At 49.5% G+C, this 20,553-nt stretch overlaps 1 protein-coding gene across 1 annotated transcript in view; it reads right to left on the reverse strand.

Annotated features, from left to right (window-relative positions):
• Nucleotides 1–1,941: 1,941 nt before the first annotated feature.
• Nucleotides 1,942–20,553, reverse strand: part of LOC144480319 (CUE domain-containing protein 2-A-like) — a 78,118-nt gene continuing 59,506 nt past the window's right edge. Inside the window, exons 9-12 of the mRNA XM_078199676.1 lie at nt 15,018–15,111; nt 10,717–10,847; nt 5,348–5,478; nt 1,942–2,330 (exon numbers count right to left, since the gene is read on the reverse strand). Coding sequence (XP_078055802.1) covers nt 2,252–2,330; nt 5,348–5,478; nt 10,717–10,847; nt 15,018–15,111 — 435 coding nt within the window. The 3' untranslated portion in view covers nt 1,942–2,251. The remainder of the gene's footprint in view (nt 2,331–5,347; nt 5,479–10,716; nt 10,848–15,017; nt 15,112–20,553) is intronic.

The raw sequence follows: 20,553 nt of genomic DNA on the forward strand, positions 1-20,553 counted from the left end.
TGTACATCTTCGGAGTGTGGGAGGAAACCGGAGCACCCGGAGGAAACCCACGCGGATCAAAGAACAATACAGCACAGGAACAGGTCCTTCGGCCCTCCAAGCCCGCGCCACTCCCTGGTCCAAACTAGACCATTCTTTTGTATCCCTCCATCCCCACTCCGTTCATGTGGCTATCTAGATAAGTCTTAAACGTTCCCAGTGTGTCCGCCTCCACCACCTTGCCCGGCAGCACATTCCAGGCCCCCACCACCCTCTGTGTAAAATACGTCCTTCTGATATCCGTGTTAAACCTCCCCCCCTCACCTTGAACCTATGACCCCTCGTGAATGTCACCACCGACCTGGGAAAAAGCTTCCCACCGTTCACCCTATCCATGCCTTTCATAATTTTATACACCTCTATTAGGTCACCCCTCATCCTCCGTCTTTCCAGTGAGAACAACCCCAGTTTACCCAATCTCTCCTCATAACTAAGCCCTTCCATACCAGGCAACATCCTGGTAAACCTCCTCTGCACTCTCTCTAAAGCCTCCACGTCCTTCTGGTAGTGTGGCGAACAGAACTGGGCGCAGTATTCCAAATGCGGCCGAACCAACATTCTATACAACTGCAACATCAGATCCCAACTTTTATACTCTATGCCCCATCCTTTAAAGGCAAGCATGCCATATGCCTTATTCACTACCTTCTCCACCTGTGACGTCACCTTCAAGGATCTGTGGACTTGCACGCCCAGGTCCCTCTGCGTATCTACACCCTTTATGGTTCTGCCATTTATCGTATAGCTCCCCGCTACGTTAGTTCTACCAAAATGCATCACTTCGCATTTATCTGGATTGAACTCCATCTGCCATTTCTTTGCCCAAATTTCCAGCCTATCTATATCCTTCTGTAGCCTCTGACAATGTTCCTCACTATCTGCAAGTCCAGCCATTTTCGTGTCGTCCGCAAACTTACTGATCACCCCAGTTACACCTTCCAGATCGTTTATATAAATCACAAACAGCAGAGGTCCCAACACAGAGCCCTGCGGAACACCACTAGTCACAGGCCTCCAGCCGGAAAAAAACCCTTCCACTACCACCCTCTGTCTTCTGAGCAGACACACGGAGAACTTGCAGACTCCACACAGACAGTGACCAAGCCAGGAATTGAACCCAGGTCCCTGGCGCTGTGAGGCAGCAATGCTAACCACTGTGCCGCCCTTGCTGTTTTTATTCCAGTCAGTGTAGAACGTGGATATAGAGAACAAAGAGAATTACAACACGGGTACAGGCCCTTCGGCCCTCCAAGCCTGCACCGACCATGCTGCCCGTCTGAACTAAAACTCCCTACCACTCTGGGGACCATATCTCTCTATTCCCATTCTATTCATGTATTTGTCCAGACACCCCTTAAAAGTCACTATTGTATCTGTTTCCACTACCTCCCCCTGCAGCAAGTTCCAGGCACCCACCACCCTCTGTGTAAGAAACTTGCCTCATACATCTCCTTTAAACCTTGCCCCTCGCACCTTAAACCTACGCCCCCTAGACTAAGGGGCAATTTAGCATGGCCAATCCCCCTAACCTGCACATCTCTGGGCACAAAGGGGCAATTTAGCATGGCCAATCCACTTAACCCACACATCGTTGGACACTAAGGGCCAATTTAGCATGGCCAATCCACCTGACCCGCACATCTTTGGACACTAAGGGGCAATTTAGCATAGCCATTCCACCTGACCCGCACATCTTTGGACACTAAGGGGCAATTTAGCATGGCCAATCCCCCTAACCTGCACATCTCTGGGCACAAAGGGGCAATTTAGCATGGCCAATCCACTTAACCGACACATCTTTGGACACGAAGGGCCAATTTAGCATGGCCAATCCCCCTAACCCGCACATCTTTGGACACGAAGGGCCAATTTAGCATGGATAATCCACCTAACCTACACATCTTTGGATTATACTGATCTGATGCTTAAAGAACAGAATGATCCTAAGTTACCGCACATTCACTCAACAGATTGGACATGGCTATCTTTTTAAAGTGTTTCTTTTATTTGTGTTTAGAAACGTCCCTGGAAACTGGCGAGGGATCACACCCTGGTCAAATGCACTAAATCCAGAGTGTTTCACGCCTCTACTCCAATCGGAACAATTGAGCGACTAAATCAGCCGTTTCCTCAACATTCTTCATTCTGTCTCCGTCAGGAAATCCATTTCTCGTCTCAGACAACTCCTGTCGATGGAGAAATCCTTTTCTCTTTACACAATCTGAACTCTCTCCTCCAGGTGCTCCGTAATATCATATTCAATCCTCTTGAACGGTGTATCAATGTCATACCTGCGCACAGAGACCAAAAGGATGATCGGTAAGTCCATGGGAGTCCATGGCAAGGAGACAGCATTTGAAAATTAGAACCAGGTTCTTTGGGGCTGATGTCAGGAAGCACTTTGCACAGAATTTAGTCCAAATCTGGAATCTTCTGCCCCCCACAAAACTGGTTGAGGCTGGGGTGTCAACTGAAGATTGCAAAACTGAGTAGCGGAAAATGAGATTATCAATAGCATAAGAACATAAGAAATAGGAGCAGGAGTAGGCCATCTAGCCCCTCGAGCCTGCCCCGCCATTCAATAAGATCATGGCTGATCTGATAGTGGTTTAGTTCCACTTACCCGCCCGCTCCCCATAACCCTTAATTCCCTTATTGATCAGAAATCTATCTACCTGTGACTTAAACATATTTAACGAGGTAGCCTCCACTGCTTCAATGGGCAGAGAATTCCAGAGATTCACTGCCCTCTGAGAGAATAAGTTCCTCCTCAACTCTATCCTAAACTGACTCCCCCTTATTTTGAGGCTGTGTCCTCTAGTTCTTGTATCCTTTCTAAGTGGAAAGAATCTCTCTGCCTCTACCCTGTCTAGCCCTTTCATTATCTTATATGTCTCTATAAGATCTCCCCTCAGCCTTCTAAACTCCAACGAGTACAGGCCCAATCTACTCAATCTCTCCTCATAAGCTAACCCCCTCATCTCCGGTATCAACCTGGTGAACCTTCTCTGTACTCCCTCCAAGGCCAATACATCCTTCCGCAAATAAGGGGACCAAAATTGTACACAGTACTCCAGTTGCGGCCTCACCAGTACCTTGTACAATTGCAGCAAGACCTCCCTGCTTTTATACTCCATCCCCTTCGCGATAAAGGCCAACATCCCATTTGCCTTCTTGATCACCTGCTGCACCTGCAAACTGAGTTTTTGCGATTCATGCACAAGGACCCCCAGGTCCCTCTGCACAGTAGCATGTTGTAATTTTTCACCATTTAAATAATAGTCCAATAACAAAGGTGAGAATAGCCTAGCTCTAGTTGGCAACATGAGAGATTTTCTGTAAGCCCTGCTGGTAACTAGCGCCACCAAGTGACCACCCCCCAGATATCAGTCTGGATTGTGGGGGGAACAAGAAGCTACAGAACCCAAGGAGATAGCATCACAGGCCAGACTGGCCTCCTCTCATTAACTAACGTCCACTTAAAGAGAAAGAACATGCATTTATATAGCACCTTTCGTAACCTAGGACACCCCCCAAAGCATTTTCCAGCCAATTCTGAAGTGTAGTCACTTTTCATAGAATCCCTATAAGTTAAAAAAAGTTATTTATTGGTGTCACAAGTAGGCTTACATTAACACTGCAATGAAGTTACTGTGAAAACACCCCAGGTGCCACACTCCGGTGCCTGTTCGGGTACACTGACGGAGAATTTAGCATGGCCAATGCATCTGCAGTGCAGAAGGAGGCCATTCAGCCCATCGAGTCTGACCCAACCACAATTCCACCCAGGCTCTATTCCTGTAACCCCTCATATTTACCCTGCTAATCCCCCTGACACTAAGGGGCAATCTAGCATGGTCAATCAACCCAACCTGCACATCTTTGGAGTGTGGGAGGAAACCGGAGCACCCGGAGGAAATCCACGCAGACACGGGGAGAACGTGCAGACTCCACACAGACAGTGACCCAAGCCAGGAATCGAACCCAGGTCCCTGGAGCTGTGAGGCAGCAATGCTAACCACTGTGCCTCCGTGCCACTCTGTGGAAAAGCAGCAGCCAATTTATACCCAGCAAGATCCTACCAATAGCAATGTGGTTCTGCCGGCACGGTGGCACAGTCGTTAGTAGTGCTGCCTCACAGCGCCAGGGATCCGGGTTCGATTCCCGGCTTGGATCACTGTCTCTGTGGAGTTTGCACGTTCTCCCCGTGTCTGCGTGGGTTTCCTCCGGGTGCTCCCACATTCTGAAAGAAATGCTGGTTAGGTGCATTGATCCAAACAGGCGTGGAGTGTGGCGACTAAGAGATTTTCACAGTAACTTCATTGCAGTAAGTGACTAATAAATAAACTTTAACTTTAAATCAAGTGTGTTTCGAGGTTGGGTTGAGGGATAATTTATTGACACCAGGATGAATTCTCCCACCCATTGAAATAGTGCCATGGGAACATTTATGTCCTCCTGAGGGGACAGATGGAGCCTGAGCTTGACATCTCAACCAAAAGAAGCACCTTTAGCAGTGCAGCACTCCCTCAGTACTGCACTGGAATGTCTCAGCACACCCTCCAGCTGTGAATACTGTACACGGACCCTACACGAGAGATTGGCCGGTTTTCATTTTATCCCCCCTCCCCCGTGTTGTTTCGGGGAACTGGACCCAGTTTATTTATTGTTGCTGAAATCTGATGACAAAGAGGCTGTGAGAGGGACACAAAGAGGCTGTGAGGGGGACACAAAGAGGCTGCGAGGGGGACACAAAGAGGCTGCGAGGGGAACACAAAGAGGCTGTGAGGAAGACACAAAGAAGCTGTGAGGGGGACACAAAGAGGCTGCGAGGGGGACACGAAGAGGCTGTGAGGAAGACACAAAGAGGCTGTGAGGGGGACACAAAGAGGCTGTGAGGAAGACACAAAGAGGCTGTGAGGGGGACACAAAGAGGCTGTGAGGAAGACACAAAGAGGCTGTGAGGGGGACACAAAGAGGCTGTGAGGAAGACACAAAGAGGCTGTGAGGAAGACACAAAGAGGCTGCGAGGGGGACACAAAGAGGCTGTGAGGAAGACACAAAGAGGCTGCGAGGGGGACACAGAGGAGTTACGGCGATAGGGCTTGGGTGGGATTGTTGTCGGTGCAGGCTCAATGGGCTGAATGGCCTCCTTCTGTAATGTAGGAATTCTGTAACTGATAAACTTTCAATCCTGATTTATCTTTGTATTGAGGGGTTGAAGTGGAGTTCACACGCGCGGTGTACCAGATCTTATTGCAGTGTTAAATATCTCAATTTCCCATTGATGCTAATGTACGTGCTTTACCTTCGAACTGGTTTTCCATCCACATCAACCAAGAACTTCTCAAAGTTCCACCGAACGTCACTCACTCTCAAGGGAGACCAGTACAACCTCGTCCGGTCCCCAATCATTGGGTTCACAAAGGGACACGAAAGCTGCAATAAAAAAGACAATTTCCATTTCTATATCATGTTCTACAACCTCAAGATGTCCCCCAGCTCTTTACAACCAATGAAACACTTCCGAAGCGTAGTCACCGCTGCGATGTGGAGCGCCAACTTACGCACAGCAAGCTCCCACCAACAGCAATGAGGTAATGCTCAGTTTTTCGTGATGTTGACTGAGGGATTTATTTTTCTATGGAGGGATGAATGTTGGCCAAGGTGCCAAGGAGAACCCCCCCCCCCCAAGAGGTCACTTAGTCCATCTGAGAGGTCAGTTGAATGCCTCATTTGAAAGACGGCACCTCTGACAGGGCAGCATTCCCTCAGTACAACACAGTAGTGTCAGCTGAGATTTGGTGTGGCTGGACTGGGACCTGAACCCACGACTTTCTGACTCTGTGCTGCCATTGAGCTGTGGAGGAATGGAGTCACCATTTCCTTCCGTGCATTTAGTAGAGTGTTCATCAGCACCGAATTAGGACTGGGTTGGAATTCCTTGGCCATGTGTGAACAGAGTTTGAAAGGCTGCAGTGCTGTAAATAATTGAGGGATCATGGCCCACTCTACACCTCTGACAGGGAGCTTCTATAAGACGGGCAGCACGGTGGTACAATGGTTAGCACTGCTGCCTCACAGTGCCAGGGACCCAGGTTCGATTCCAGCCATGGGTGACTGTGTGGAGTTTGCACGTTCTCCCCGTGTCTGCGTGGGTTTCCTTCGGGTGCTCTGGTTTCCTCCCACACTCCAAAGATGTGCAGGTCGGGTGGTTTGGCCATGCTAAATTGCCCCTTAGTGACCAAAACTATGTAGGTTAGGTGGATTGGCCATGCTAAATTGCCCCTTCGTGTCCAAAGATGTGCAGGTTAGGTGGATTGGCCATGCTAAATTGCCCCTTCGTGTCCAAAGATGTGCAGGTTAGGTGGGTTGGCCATGCTAAATTGCCCCTTCGTGTCCAAAGATGTGCAGGTTAAGGGGATTGGCCATGCTAAATTGCCCCTTGTGTCCAAAGATGTGCAGGTTAGGGGGATTGTCCATGCTAAATGCATAGGGTTACAGGGATGGGAGGGGGGTTTGGGCCTGGGTAAGATGCTCTTTCAGAGAGTCAGTGCAGATTCAAGGGGCTGAATAGCCTCCCTCTGCAATGTAGGGATTCTGTGCTGAGAGAGACGTCGACCTTTAGTTGACGCTCTTAATGTGTCTTCAATTATCCACAAGAGGACAGTGGCCATCACTGAGAAAACCCTGGGAGAGTAACCATTGGAAAAGATTCCATATTTCTTGACCCTTTTTGACTCAATAACAACTTTTATTTATACAGAGCCTTTGAGGCTCCAAGGCATTTTGCAGGAATATTACAAAGCAAGATCCCACACTGACGCCTTACTGGGCGATATTAGGGCAGATGGGCAAAAGCTTGGTCAAAGAGTTTTAAGGAGTGTCTTAAAGGAGGAAAGCAAGGCAGAGAGGTTTGGAGGTAGAATTCTAGAACTTCGGGCCCGGCCAACTGGAGGTGAGGCCACCAACAATGGAGTGATTTTCTTTTATTCTTTTCGGGGGATGTGGTCGTCGCTGGCAGGGCCAGTATTTGGTGGCCACTCCCCTTGAGGAGGTTCTGGTGAGCCCACTTGACAACTGAGTGGCTCGTTATGGCCATTTCAGAGTCAACCACATTGCTGTGGCTCTGGAGTCACATGTAGGCCAGACGAGGTAATGACAGCAGATTTCCTTCCCTAAAGGACATCAGTGAACCAGATGGGTTTTTCATAGAATCCCTACTGTGCAGAAGGAGGCCATTTGGCCCATCGAGTCTGCACCGACCACAATCCTACCCAGGCCCTATCCCCGAAACCACACATATTTACCCTACTAATCCCTCTAACCTAGGCATCCCAGGACACTAAGGGGCAATACCAAGGTGCATGACCAATACTAAGGTGCACGGCCAATCCACCTAACCCGCACATCTTTGGACTGTGGAAGGAAACCGGAGCACCCAGAGGAAACCATTGACGTCACAGGTGGAGAAGGTGGTGAATAAGGCATATGGCATGCTTGCCTTTATAGGACGGGGCATAGAGTATAAAAGTTGGGGTCTGATGTTGCAGATGTATAGAACGTTGGTTCGGCCGCATTTGGAGTACTGCGTCCAGTTCTGGTCGCCACACTACCAGAAGGACGTGGAGGCTTTGGAGAGAGTACAGAGGAGGTTTACCAGGATGTTGCCTGGTATGGAGGGGCTTGGTTATGAGGAGAGATTGGGGAAACGGGGGTTGTTCTCCTTGGAAAGACGGAGGATGAGGGGAGACTTAATAGAGGTGTATAAAATTATGAAAGGCATAGATAGGGTGAACGGTGGGAAGCTTTTCCCCGGGTCGGTGGTGACGTTCACGAGGGGTCATAGGTTCAAGGTGAAGGGGGGGAGGTTTAACACAGATATCAGAAGGACATATTTTACACAGAGGGTCGTGGGGGCCTGGAATGTGTTGCCGGGCAAGGTGGTGGAGGCGGACACACTGGGAACGTTTAAGACTTATCTAGACAGCTATATGAACGGAGTGGGAATGGAGGGATACAAAAGAGTGGTCTAGTTTGGACCAGGGAGCGGCGCGGGCTAATTGTTCTTTGTTTCTCGTTTCAAGGCTTCATTCTATGATCATCTTGCTGGTGCCAGTACAGAGCGAGACTGCGGATAGTTGGGAACCTGTCTCGGGGGCAGGGAATTCAGATGGTGTTCGTAAAGCAGAAGTGGAAATGAATAGGGTTGGGAAGCATTTTCTGATCAGGGCCAGTGTGATCTCCTGGACTCGTTTCGATCGCCTCAGGAGAGGAATTTCCCAGATTTTTTTTCCCCCATATTGGCCCTGGGGTTTTCACTCTGGGTTTTCGCCTCTCCCTGGAGATCACATGGTCTGGAATGGGGGGGTGGGGGTGAGTTAATAGGTTGTGATGAACAAAACATCGTAGCTGTGAGGGACAGCTCGGTGGATAGGATATTAGGATGTAGATAGGCTGGAAAATTGGGTGGGGATCCTGGATTCAGGATTCAATCCTGGACCGGGGAGCGGCGCGGGCTTGGAGGGCCGAAGGGCCTGTTCCTGTGCTGTATTGTTCTCTTTGTTGAAACCCACGCAGACGCAGGGAGAATGTGCAAACTCCACACAGACAGTGACCCAAGGCTGGGAATCGAACCCAGGTCCCTGGAGCTGTGAGGCAGCAGCGCTAGCCACTGTGCCACTGTGCTGCCCACAAGATTAGTTTTTAAGGAGTGTCTTAAAGGAAGAAAGCGAGGCAGAAAGGCTTGTGATAAAATCATTAGTTTTTGTGACAATCGATTTGCAAGACTAGTTTTATATTCCAAATTTTTGTTTTGGAATTAATTGAATTTAAATTCCACCAGCTGCTGTGGTGGGATTTGAACCCCTGATTCTCGAGTATTAGCTTGGGCCCCTGCATTACTGGTGTCTGGACTCATTAAAATTGGGGGTGCCAATGTTCTGAGGCCAGAATTGGAGGAGGGCAGAGGTCTGTAGGTGTGGAGGTGATGACAGAGATAGGGACAAGGCCAGGGAGGGATTTGAAAACATGGAGGTAATTTTTAAAATTAAGATTGCTTAATTGTGAGCCAACCTTGAAGAACACGGGGAATGGGACTTAGCGTCATCGGATAGGACTTTGTGAATGGCCTCTGCATTTCATTTTCTGTTTACTTTTTAGCCTCTCTCTTTGAGAGATTTATTATTTTTGGGTGTCGCTGGCTGGCCAGCATTTATTGCACATTCTCCTCGTGTCTGCGTGGGTTTCCGCCGGGTGCTCCGGTTTCCTCCCACAGTCCAAAGATGTGCGGGTTAGGTTGATTGGCCATGCTAAAATTGCCCCTTAGTGTCCTGGGATGCGTAGATTAGAGGGATTAGTGGGTAAAATATGTAGGGATATGGGGGTAGGGCCTGGGTGGGATTGTGGTCGGTGCAGACTCGATGGGCCGAATGGCCTCTTTCTGTACTGTAGGGTTTCTATGATTTCTATCCCTAGTTGCCCAAGGGCAGTTGAGAGTCGACCACATTGCTGTGGTTCTGGAGTCACATGTAGGCCAGACCAGGTAAGGACGGCAGATTTCCTTCCCTAAAGGACATTAGTGAACCAGATGGGTTTTTTCCAACAATCGACAATGGTTTCATCGTCATCGGTAGACTCTTAATTCTAGATATGTTTTATTGAATTCAAATTCCACCATCTGCTGTGGCGGGATTCGAACCCAGGTCCCCAGCACATTAGTTCTGGATTAACATTTGTTTCTGGATTAATAGTCGAGCGATAATACCACTAGGCCATCGCCTCCCCATTACTGTTGGGGTTGCGAAGATTGCCAAGGGTGTAGAAAGTATGGAGGATTCTTCAGAGGGGCAGTGTGGCAGGAGCTGAGGGCAGTTTGAAACCCTGAGGATGGCTAAGGAGTCAGGAAGGACATTGGAGACATGGTCAAACTGACTGACAGCACCCCTAATCTGAGAAACCTCATGAGAGAGTGAGAGAACAGGTCTGCAGGCAGAAGTTGGGCAGTAGAACAAACTAATCATAGAATCTCTACAGTGCAGAAGGAGGCCATTTGGCCCATCGAATCTGCACAGAAATCAGTCCCACCCAGGCCCATTCCCCGTGACCCTACATATTTACCCCGCTAATCCCTCTAACCTACGCATCCCAGGGGCAATTCCAGCATGGCCAATGCACCTAACCAACACATCTTTGGACTGTGGGAGGAAACCGGAGCACCGGGAGGAAACCCACGCAGACACAGGGAGAACGTGCAAACTCCAAACAGACAGTGACCCAAGCTGGGAATTGAACCCGGGTCCCTGGCGCTGTGAGGCAGCAGTGCTAACCACTGTGCCACCGCGCCACCCATAAGCATGTTGAGCAACTGCGTTAAGGAGCTACGACCCCAAATAGGACAGAAATCTGTAGGTGCAAGTAGTTTGTTCGTTGGAACTGCGCTTCCCAATGAGGAGTGACACTGCTTTGAAAAAACAAACCTTGTTTTCTCAGCTTTGTGCTAACCGTGTGCTTAAAGCTCAGGTTGGCTTGACGGAGCAACCCTTTTATTCCCACCCATCATTACTGTAGATTTTAACATGTAGAAAACATACTCACAGAGAGAGGCTGATCACCAGTCACTGAGCGTAACACAGTCACCATCAGTAACATGCAGGGTGAATTGTCAATGACACTGACCTTTAGAAATGTGTAGAGAGGATGCTCTTTCTCCCCATTCACTTCAATCTTCCCAAACACGGGAAACTGGGGGACAAAGTTCCCGCCTGGACGGATGAACTTGAGGATATCCAGAGTTTCATGGTCTTTCTCTGAAAAGAAATGTTTCGGTACAGACCTGAGAACATGATGCTTTAAGTCTAACATTGATATTTCAATGCAAAGCCTTTCAATGACTGATAAGTATTTAGAGTCAGAGAGATACAGCACGGAAACAGGCCCTTCGGCCCAATTCATCCATGCTGACCAGGTTTGATTTGATTTATTATTGTCACATTAGAAATTAGATATAGCTCTTGGGCTAAAAGGATCAAGGGATATGGGGAGGAAGGGGTGAGTTGGGCTAAGCAGTACTTACCTTGAGTGCTCAGAGTCTCTTTCGACATCAATCTGCTCATTAGAAGGCCAATAATGTTGTGTATGATGTATCACCATTGCTGAAATGGAGTTGTATCCCTTTAAGACTAAGAGACTCGTTAAGTGAGTTCAGGTCATTCAGAGATGAATTGTCTGATAGTTACATTGTGGGTTAGAATATTCTTGCCAACTTTAGGCTGGTGGTGAATCATAGAATCCCTCCAGTGCAGAAGTAGGCCATTCGGCCCATCGAGTCTGCACTGACTCTCCGACGAACTATCATACCTCAGGCCCTCTCTCCTGCCCTATCATTGTAACCCTACACATTTATCATGGCCAATCCATCTAACCTACCCAAAATAATTCTGAGTGCCAAATTCGTGTAAAAACGGGAGTAAATCCTGTTGTTTTTTCCAGTGGGATTTTCAGAATGGATCTCCCACATTCTGTGTACTGCAGAGTGCCCGTGCGTGAATCACGCTGAAAATCAGTGGGCGGGGCCTATTCCCGCTGGAGAGGCCGGCAGCGTAACGCTGAGTGGGCCACGGAGCATGCGCTGATCTGTCAGCGCTGAAAACGGCGCATGGGCAGTAGCCCCGCACTGCCGGCCACCCGATCGCTGGCCAGCCCTGCAAACCCTGCATCGCCGGTCCTCCGATCCCCCACCCCCGTCCCCAGCCCGCCTTGATCCCCAACCTCGGCAGTCCCAATCTCCCCGACCCCCCCCCCCGCCGCAGCCTCCCCCCACTGCACCCCTCAACCATAGGCCAACCGCCACTCCCACACCCCAATGCCCAGCTTCAATCAGCCCCTCCCCTCCCTCTGTCACTGATCCCAAATGCAGAGTGGCGGTGGGACCCCCCCCCCCCCCATCCCCAACGATCTCCCCCCACTACAGAGGCCCTGCCCCCTATAGGCCCCTCCCCCTCTGTCTCCACCCCCTTGATACTGACCAATGCCCAGCATGCAGTGCCAAGGTGCCCTGGGCATTGCCACTTTGCCCCGTGGGCAGTGCCAGGGGGCCAGGCTGGCACTACCAGGCTTCAGTCCTGGGCCCTCTAATGCAATGCAGATTGTGATTTCAACCAGCTCCACGTCAATTTCTGGCACGGAGCTGACGGTGTCGGAAATCCGGTGGCCAGAGGCACCGGTGACCGCAGAGGCCGTGGTGCCCTGCAGGAAGCCCATTACTTGGCCTCCACTTCTGTCTCCTGGCAAGCTGCGCTGCTGGCAGAATCGCACCCCCCCCCCCCCACATCTTTGGACTGTGGGAGGAAACGGGATCACCCAGGAGCAATAGACTGCCATGCATTTGCACGCCACAGACTCTCTACAACACCATGGTTGGGATGTTTCTGCCTCTCCACAACATGTTTGGCCATGGCAGGAGATGGCACGCCGCACACTGGGGATGGGATCTTATGGTCCCACCAGGTTTCCCAATGAATGCACTGTCGGTGGGATAGTAAGATCCCGTCAGCGCGAACGGCAGCAAGATTTCAGCGTATATATGGAAGGATGTGAAAGTGTTGTTGTGGAACTTGCATTGGTACATAATTCATTATTGGGGTGCGCCCCTAGTTGCCCTGGGAAGGTGTTGGGGCACCGCCTTGAATCAAGGAAAGTGTCTCTTTTTAAAGAATCCTGCTGCGGGCACCATGGGTGGGATTTTCCGGTCTTGCCCGCCCTGAGACTGATCCATCAAATTGGTGGGCAGGTCTGGAAGATTTACCCCCATGAAGAGGGCTTCATAAGCTTGCGTAGTATTTACAGTCAAGATTCTGTAACTGACTTCATTGTCAGTCTTTACATTTCTAAGCTGAGTCTTTTTTTGTTCATTTTACGGGATGTGGGTCTCGCTGGCTGGGCCAGCATTTATTACCCCGTCCCTAACTGCCCTCCATTCAGAGGGCATTTGAGAGTCAACCACATTGCTGTGGCTCTGGAGTCACTTATAGGCCAGACCGGGTAAGGACGACAGATTTCCTTCCCTAAAGGACATTAGTGAACCGGATGGGTTTTTAGGACACATCGATTCATGAGCATGGTTAGACTTTTTATAGAATCATAGAATCCTACAGTGCAGAAGGAGACCATTCAGCCCATCGAGTCTGCACTGATCACAATCCCACCCAAACCCCAACCTCGTAACCCCACGTATTTACCCTGCTAATCTCCCTGACACTAGGGTCAATTTAGCATGGCCAATCCACCTAACCCGCACATCTTTTGGAGTGTGGGAGGAAACCGGAGCACCCGGAGGAAACCCACGCAGACACGGGGAGAACGTGCAAATTCCACACGGACAGTGACCCAAGACCGGAATTGAACCCTGGCGCTGTGAGGCAGCAGTGCTACCCCACTGTGCCACCGTGCCGCTCCAGATAATTTCAGGTTACTTTTTTATTGAATTCAAATTTCACCGTCTGTCATCACCATTTCCCATTTGAACCGGGATCCCCAGATCTTGCTCTGGGTCCCTAGGTCACTAATCCAATGAAAATACCACTGCCCCACTGCCTCCCACTACTCAAGTGGGCCTTTTTGTGCCATTGTGTGGGCTGTACTGTATTCAGTCCCACATTAACCCTGTGTGTACCAGACCCTACTAATACAGTTCTAATACAGCTAAGTGAGGCCATTGTAGACAGCAGATATAATCCCATTGGAGTGTGGGAGGAAACCCATTGATTCAGGATTAGAGTCACATACCTGCCAGACGGGGAAAGGATGGCAGATTTCTTCCCCGAAAGGAACACCACTGAGCTAAGTGGGTTTAAGCCACAATCTGATTGCTGCATGATCACTTTTAATGCTAACAGTTTTGTTTAAAATTCAATTCAGGGGCAGCACGGTGGCACAGTGGTTAGCACTGCTGCCTCACAGCGCCAGGGACCCGGGTTCGATTCCCGACTTGGGTCACTGTCTGTGCAGAGTCTGCACGTTCTCCCCGTGTCTGCGTGGGTTTCCTCCGGGTGCTCCGGTTTCCTCCCTCAGTCCGAAAGACGTGCTGGTTAGGTGCATTGGCCGTGTTAAATTCTCCCTCAGTGTACCCGAACAGGCGCCGGAGTGTGGCGACTCGGGGATTTTCACAGTAACTTCATTGCAGTGTTAATGTAAGCTTACTTGTAATAATGATAATAAATAAACTTAAAACAGTTTCTCCAGTAGTAACGTGAGTCAAAGCACATTCACTGCATGAGATGTCCAGTAACATTAAAAAAAGATTTGAATTTACACAGCACTTCACACCAGCGCTGGGCATCTAAAGTGCTTCACAGCCAATTCAATACTTCTGAAAGAGTTGCTGTTGTAATATATGAAATGGGACGGCCAATTTGCGCAGAGCAAGGTCCCACAACGAGCACCGTGATCATGATCAGATCATCTGCTTCTGTGATGTGGATTGAGGGGATAAATATTGGCCGGGACATTCGGGACATCTCTTCTTCAAAATAGTCCCTTGGACTATTTTACATCCACCCCAGCAGCCAGATGGGGCCTCAATTTAATGTCTCAACTGCACCTCCGGCAATGCTGTACTCCCTCAGTACTGCAGCCTTGAGTAAGCGCTGCAATGCTCATGTCCGTTTCCCCTTCTGAAACTTTACTACCCGTTGTAATGATTTTTGCTTGTGTTTCTATGGCGATGTCTACCATTCAACTCTCCTATGTCAACAGTCACAAAATGGCCGCAGGCTCTGGCCACTTGGGCAGTGTTTTGGCACAGGTTGCCAGATACCTTTCTGGCGGCTCTTGTCCGTCGACACCTTTTTAAGGAAAAAAACCCCCTCAGATTCATCAGCCGACTGTTGGAAGAGTCATCGGCAATTGGTGGACACATGTACGGAATCTGTGTCGACGCGGTCTGCCCGCGATTGAAGAATGGGGGTGTTCCTCCTCACCTGGATCCTGCTGTCCAAACTGGTTACAGGGGAAAGCCAAAACCGTGAATGAGGAATCGGAGAGTTTATCCATCAGTGCATTGAGTTTGTGGAACTGTTGAACAGAGAGGAAGAGATTTGGAACTTGTTCAATCCAACTCCGGTGAAATAGACCAAAGCTATTGCCATTATAATCTTTTTCTAAATCATTCGTGGGACATGGGCATCGCTGGCTGGCCAGCATTTATTGCCCATCCCTAGTTACCCGAGGGTAGCTGAGAGTCAACCACATTGCTGTGGGTCTGGAGTCACATGTAGGCCAGACTGGGTAAGGACGGCAGATTTCCTTCATTAAAGGACATTAGTGAACCAGGTGGGTTTTTCCAACAATCGACAATGGTTTCATGGTCATCAGTAGATTCTTAATTCCAGATATTTTTTATTGAATTCAAATTCCACCATCTGCCGTGGCGGGATTCGAACCTGGGTCCCCAGAACATTAGCTGAGTTTCTGGATTAATAGTCTAGTGATAATACCGCTAGGCCATCACCTCCCCATGTAGGCCAGATCCTCCCCACCCCACCATCTCCCATCCAGCTCAAGCTATATACCTATCTACTTATCACTCATCCACTTTACAGGTGAGGATATTCTCTTAGTGCTAAGTGGTAATGTCACTGGACTTATAACCCAGAGATCTAGGCTAATGCTCTGGGGACGTGGGTTCAAACCTCACCACAGCAACTGATGGAATTTAAATCCGGAATATAAAGCTAATCCCAGTAATTACAACCATTAAACTATCAGAAAAAACACTCCGTCTGATTCACTGGGGAAGGAAATCTGCCGTCCTTACGCAGTCTGGCCTACATGTGATTTCAGACCCACACAGAAATGTGCTTGGCTCTAAACTACCCTCTGAAATGACTGAACAAGCCACTAAGCTCAAGATCAATTAGGGATGGGTAACAAATCATAGAATCCCTACAGTGCAGAAAGAAGCCATTCGGCCCATCAAGCCTGCACTGACAACAATCCCACCCAGGCCCTATCTCCGTAACCCATGTATTTACCCTGACCCTAAGGGGCAATTTAGCATGGCCAATTCACCTAACCTGCACACCTTTGGACTGTGGGAGGAAACCCACGCAGACACGGGGAGGACGTGCAAACTCCACACAGTCAGTGACCCGAGGCCGGAATTGAACCCGGGTCCCTGGTGCTGAGAGGCAGCAGTGCTAACCACTGTGCCACCGTGCCATCCTTAAATTCGCCGTGCCAGCGATCCCGCATTGCATGAAAGAGTTTTTAAAAATGAGGTGTTTGATTCACTCGGAGAAATGCTTGTTCAGAGTCAGATAGCCAGTGCAGATGGGCTGAAAGGCGTCCTTCTATCCTGTAAGCATTTCGAAACCTCAGAAGGTAATTTTATTCCCCTAACCCTGATTCTATTGCAGTAATTCACTAGTGACCAATTTGACCAATATTACCTGCGGTATAGTTGACCCTCAGAAGGTGGCCACATTAGTGAGCAGTAGAACCTTCCCCTGATACTCTCTCAGGGACACCGGTGTTCCGTCCAGTGTTCTAACCGTAAAATCGTGCACAGAAGCAGCTGGTGCTTCCTGGGTCGAAAGCGACAGACATCCATCCGACAGAGACATAATCAGCAGTGAAAATAACTCCTCTGATGTTTCTGTCTCTCTCCCTCCACTGTTGCCGATACCCCCTCCTGGTGCACCGTCCCCCCGTTCACCAGCACTCAGCACCTCCGTAGATCAGCTATTGTGTTGCGATTGTCTGAGCTTTCCTGCACACTCATCACTCTGCACGTTTCAATGAACAATCTTTGGATCTTGTATAAGCCGGCTTTATTTATGTGGATCAGGAAGAGAAAGATTGATGAACAAACAGAGGGAGAGGTCAGAGGCCAGGAATCCTGCGGCGAGTAACTCACCTCCTGACTCCCCAAAGCCTGTCCACCATCTACAAGGCACAAGTCAGGAGTGTGATGGAATACTCCCCACTTGCCTGGATGGGTGCAGCTCCAACAACACTCAAGAAGCTCGACCCCATCCAGGACACTTGATTGGCACCCCATCCACAAACTAAGGGTCACAGTCTTAGAATAAGGGGTAAGCCATTCAGGACTGAGATGGGGAAGGACCTCTTCACTCAGAGAGTTGTGAACCTGTGGAATTCTCTACCACAGAAAGCTGTTGGGGTCAGTTCATTGGATATGTTCAAGAGAACATAGAACATAGAACGTTACAGCGCAGTACAGGCCCTTCGGCCCTCGATGTTGCGCCGACCAGTGGAACCAATCTAAAGCCCCTCTAATCTACACTATTCCAATATCATCCATATGTTTATCCAATAACCATTTGAATGCTCTTAATGTTGACGAGTCCACTACTGCTGCAGGCAGGGCATTCCACGCCCTTACTACTCTCTGAGTAAAGAACCTACCTCTGACATCTGTCCTATATCTCTCACCCCTCAATTTAAAGCTATGTCCCCTCGTGCTAGCCATCACCATCCGTGATGGAGCTGGACGTGGCCCTTGCGGCTAAAGGGATCAAGGGCTATGGAGAGAAAGCGGGAGTGGGATACTGAAAGTGCATGATCAACCATCATCACATTGAATAATGGTGCAGCCTCGAAGGGCCAAATGGCCTACTCCTGCCCCTATTTTCTATGTTTCTAAACCTTCACTCCCCCCACCACCAACACACAATAACAGCCGCATGAATCATCTAAGTTTAAGTTTGTTTTTTAGTGCCACAAGTTAGCTTATGTCACCACTGCAATGAAGTTACTGTGAAAATCCCCTAGTCGCCACACTCCGGCGCCTGTTCGGGTACACGGAGGGAGAATTTGGCATGGCCAATGCACCTAACCAGCGCATCTTTCGGACTGTGGGAGGAAACCGGAGCACCCGGAGGAAACCCACGCAGACACGGGGAGAATGTGCAAACTCTGCACAGACAGTGATCCAAGCTGGGAATCGAATCCGGGTCCCTGGTGCTGTGAGGCTGCAGTTCTTCAACCAAGGTTCCTTAGACAAACCTGCAGCCTCTACCACCTAGAATGTCAAGAGCAGTAGGTACCTGGGAACTCCACCACCTGCAAGTTTCCCGCTAAGTCACTCACCATCCTGACTTGAAAATATATCGCCGTTCCTTCACTTTCGCTGGGTCAAAATCCTGGAATTCCCTCCCTAACAGCACTGTGGGTGTACCTACACCTCAGAGACTGCAGCGGTTCAAGAAGGCAGCTCACCCCCACCCTCTCAGGGGCAATTAGGGATGGGCAAAAAATGCCCACACCTCATGAATGAATTTTTAACATTTCCAGAGCACATTATCACCTGTTAGAAATAGCCAAAATTTTCACATCCAATGAACTACTTTGAAATACGGCACTGTCGCAGTGTCAGTAAATGTAGCAGCCATACTGTGTGCAGTATCAACCCACCATCTACAAGGACATGAATGAGAAGCCAATCTGGTCTTGCTGATGTTGCTTAAGGAGGAGAGTGTTGGCCGCACTTCTTCAAATAATGTCTCAACATCCTTCCCCATCCACTGCAACAGCCAGACACGGCACACTCCAAATCCAGCAAGGTGGCATTCACAATGGATGCATGATTAGGGTCACCATTAACCCAGTGACACAGTGGTTAGCACTGCTGCCACACAGCACCAGGGACCCGGGTTCAAACGCGGTCTTGAGTGACTGTCTGTGTGGTGTTTGCACATTCTCCCCGTGTCTGCGTGGGTTTCCTCCCACAGTCCAAAGATGTGCAGGTTGGGTGGATTGGCCATGCTAAATTGCCCCTTAATGTCCAAAGATGTGCAGGTTAGGTGGATTGGCCATGGGAAATGGGGTTATAGGGATAGGGTGGCAGGTGGAGGGTGGGACTGGTTAAGATGCTGTGTTGGAGAGTCAGTGCAGACTTGATGGGCTGAATGGCCTCTTTCTGCACTGTAGGGATTCTATGGGCTTTGTTGTCAGGGGCATTGATGTGAAGACCAGATTGCAGGTAGACACAAATCCCCTCCTCAGGAGGGAGCTGGGAACCCTCCCAAACAGAGTGACTCGGAGTTTTATTTAAACAGACTCAACTATTAAAGTGTGGCTGTACAACGACCCTCTTCATTCTCAGGATAAAAACATCAAAGCTGCAAACCACTGTCCTCCTCGTGGCGAATAAGCTGCTGATGAGATTGAGAATCAATTCATCTTGTTTAAAACAAAATATAATCGCAGGTTTGCCTCGAGTCCTGTTTCTGCCGATTGGGGCTGCTCCTGATTGCAGTTTGGGACAATAATCCTGGGGTTTGTGACAAGCGGGGACCTGGTTCCTGCTGAGTCTGCAGCCCACGGTGCACATCAGTCCCTGAAATCAAGCATCACCGTCAATTCAAAGCATGTTCCAGAACTTTCCAGCTGTTTGTTCATGGAAACTGCTGCCCTGGCCTTTCTCTGCTGATCACTCAGCACGGCAGCTTTCAGTTGACCTTGGTCTTACTCAGTAACCATGCTCGCCCTCTGTCCCGATGTTCTAACCACCACTGTGTCCCTCAATGGCACTCCAACCCATGTTGGAAGCTCATGTCCCACTCCAGAGCCTTGAGCAGATGTGCGCAGTGCTGAGGGTGCTGCTTTTTGTGTAGGTAGATAGATTGGAGAAGTTAGGACTGTCCACCTTGGAGAAGAGAAGGTTGAGAGGAGATTTGATAGAAGTGTACAAGTTCATGTGGCCCGCTATTTTGTAGAAGGGCAGAGGAGTTCTCAGGTGTATGCTTTGTTTTTAGACTATGGACAAAGTGATGCTATAGCATCCCTACACTACAGAAAGAAGCCATTTGGCCCATCGGGTCTGCACCGACTCTCCAAAAGAGTATATCACCTAGCCCCCACGCTATCCCTGTAACCCTGTGCATTTACAATGGCCAATCCATCTAACCTGCACATTTTTGGACACTAAGGGGCAATTCAGCATGGCCAATCCACCTAACCTGCACATCTTTTGGACTCATAGAATCCCCCTACAGTGCAGAAGGAGGAGATTCAGCCCATCGAGTCTGTACCGACCACAGTCCCATCCAGGCCCTATTCCTTTCAACCGCACATTTACCCTGCTAACCCCCCGACACTAGGGTCAATTTAGCATGGCCATTAAACATAACCTGCACATCTTTGGACTGCGGGAAGAAACCAGAGCACCCGGAGGAAACCCACGCAGACATGGGGAGAACGTGCATACTATGCACAGACAGCGACTCAAGCAAGGTGCTGTCTAAGGTGTCTTAAGGGGCAGCATCGTGGCAAACTGGTTAGCACTGCTGCCTCGCAGCGCCAGGGACCCGGGTTCAATTCTGGCCTTGGGTCATTGTCTGTGTGGAATTTGCACATTCTCCCCGTGTCTGCGTGGGTTTCCTCCGGATGCTACGGTTTCCTCCCACGGTCCAAAGCTGTGTAGCTTAGGTGGATTGGCCATGCTAAATTGCCCCTTAGTGTTGGGGGACAAGCAGGGTAAATACAAAGGAT

This window comes from Mustelus asterias, chromosome 28, assembly GCF_964213995.1.
Source record: "Mustelus asterias chromosome 28, sMusAst1.hap1.1, whole genome shotgun sequence".
Taxonomy (NCBI): domain Eukaryota; kingdom Metazoa; phylum Chordata; class Chondrichthyes; order Carcharhiniformes; family Triakidae; genus Mustelus; species Mustelus asterias.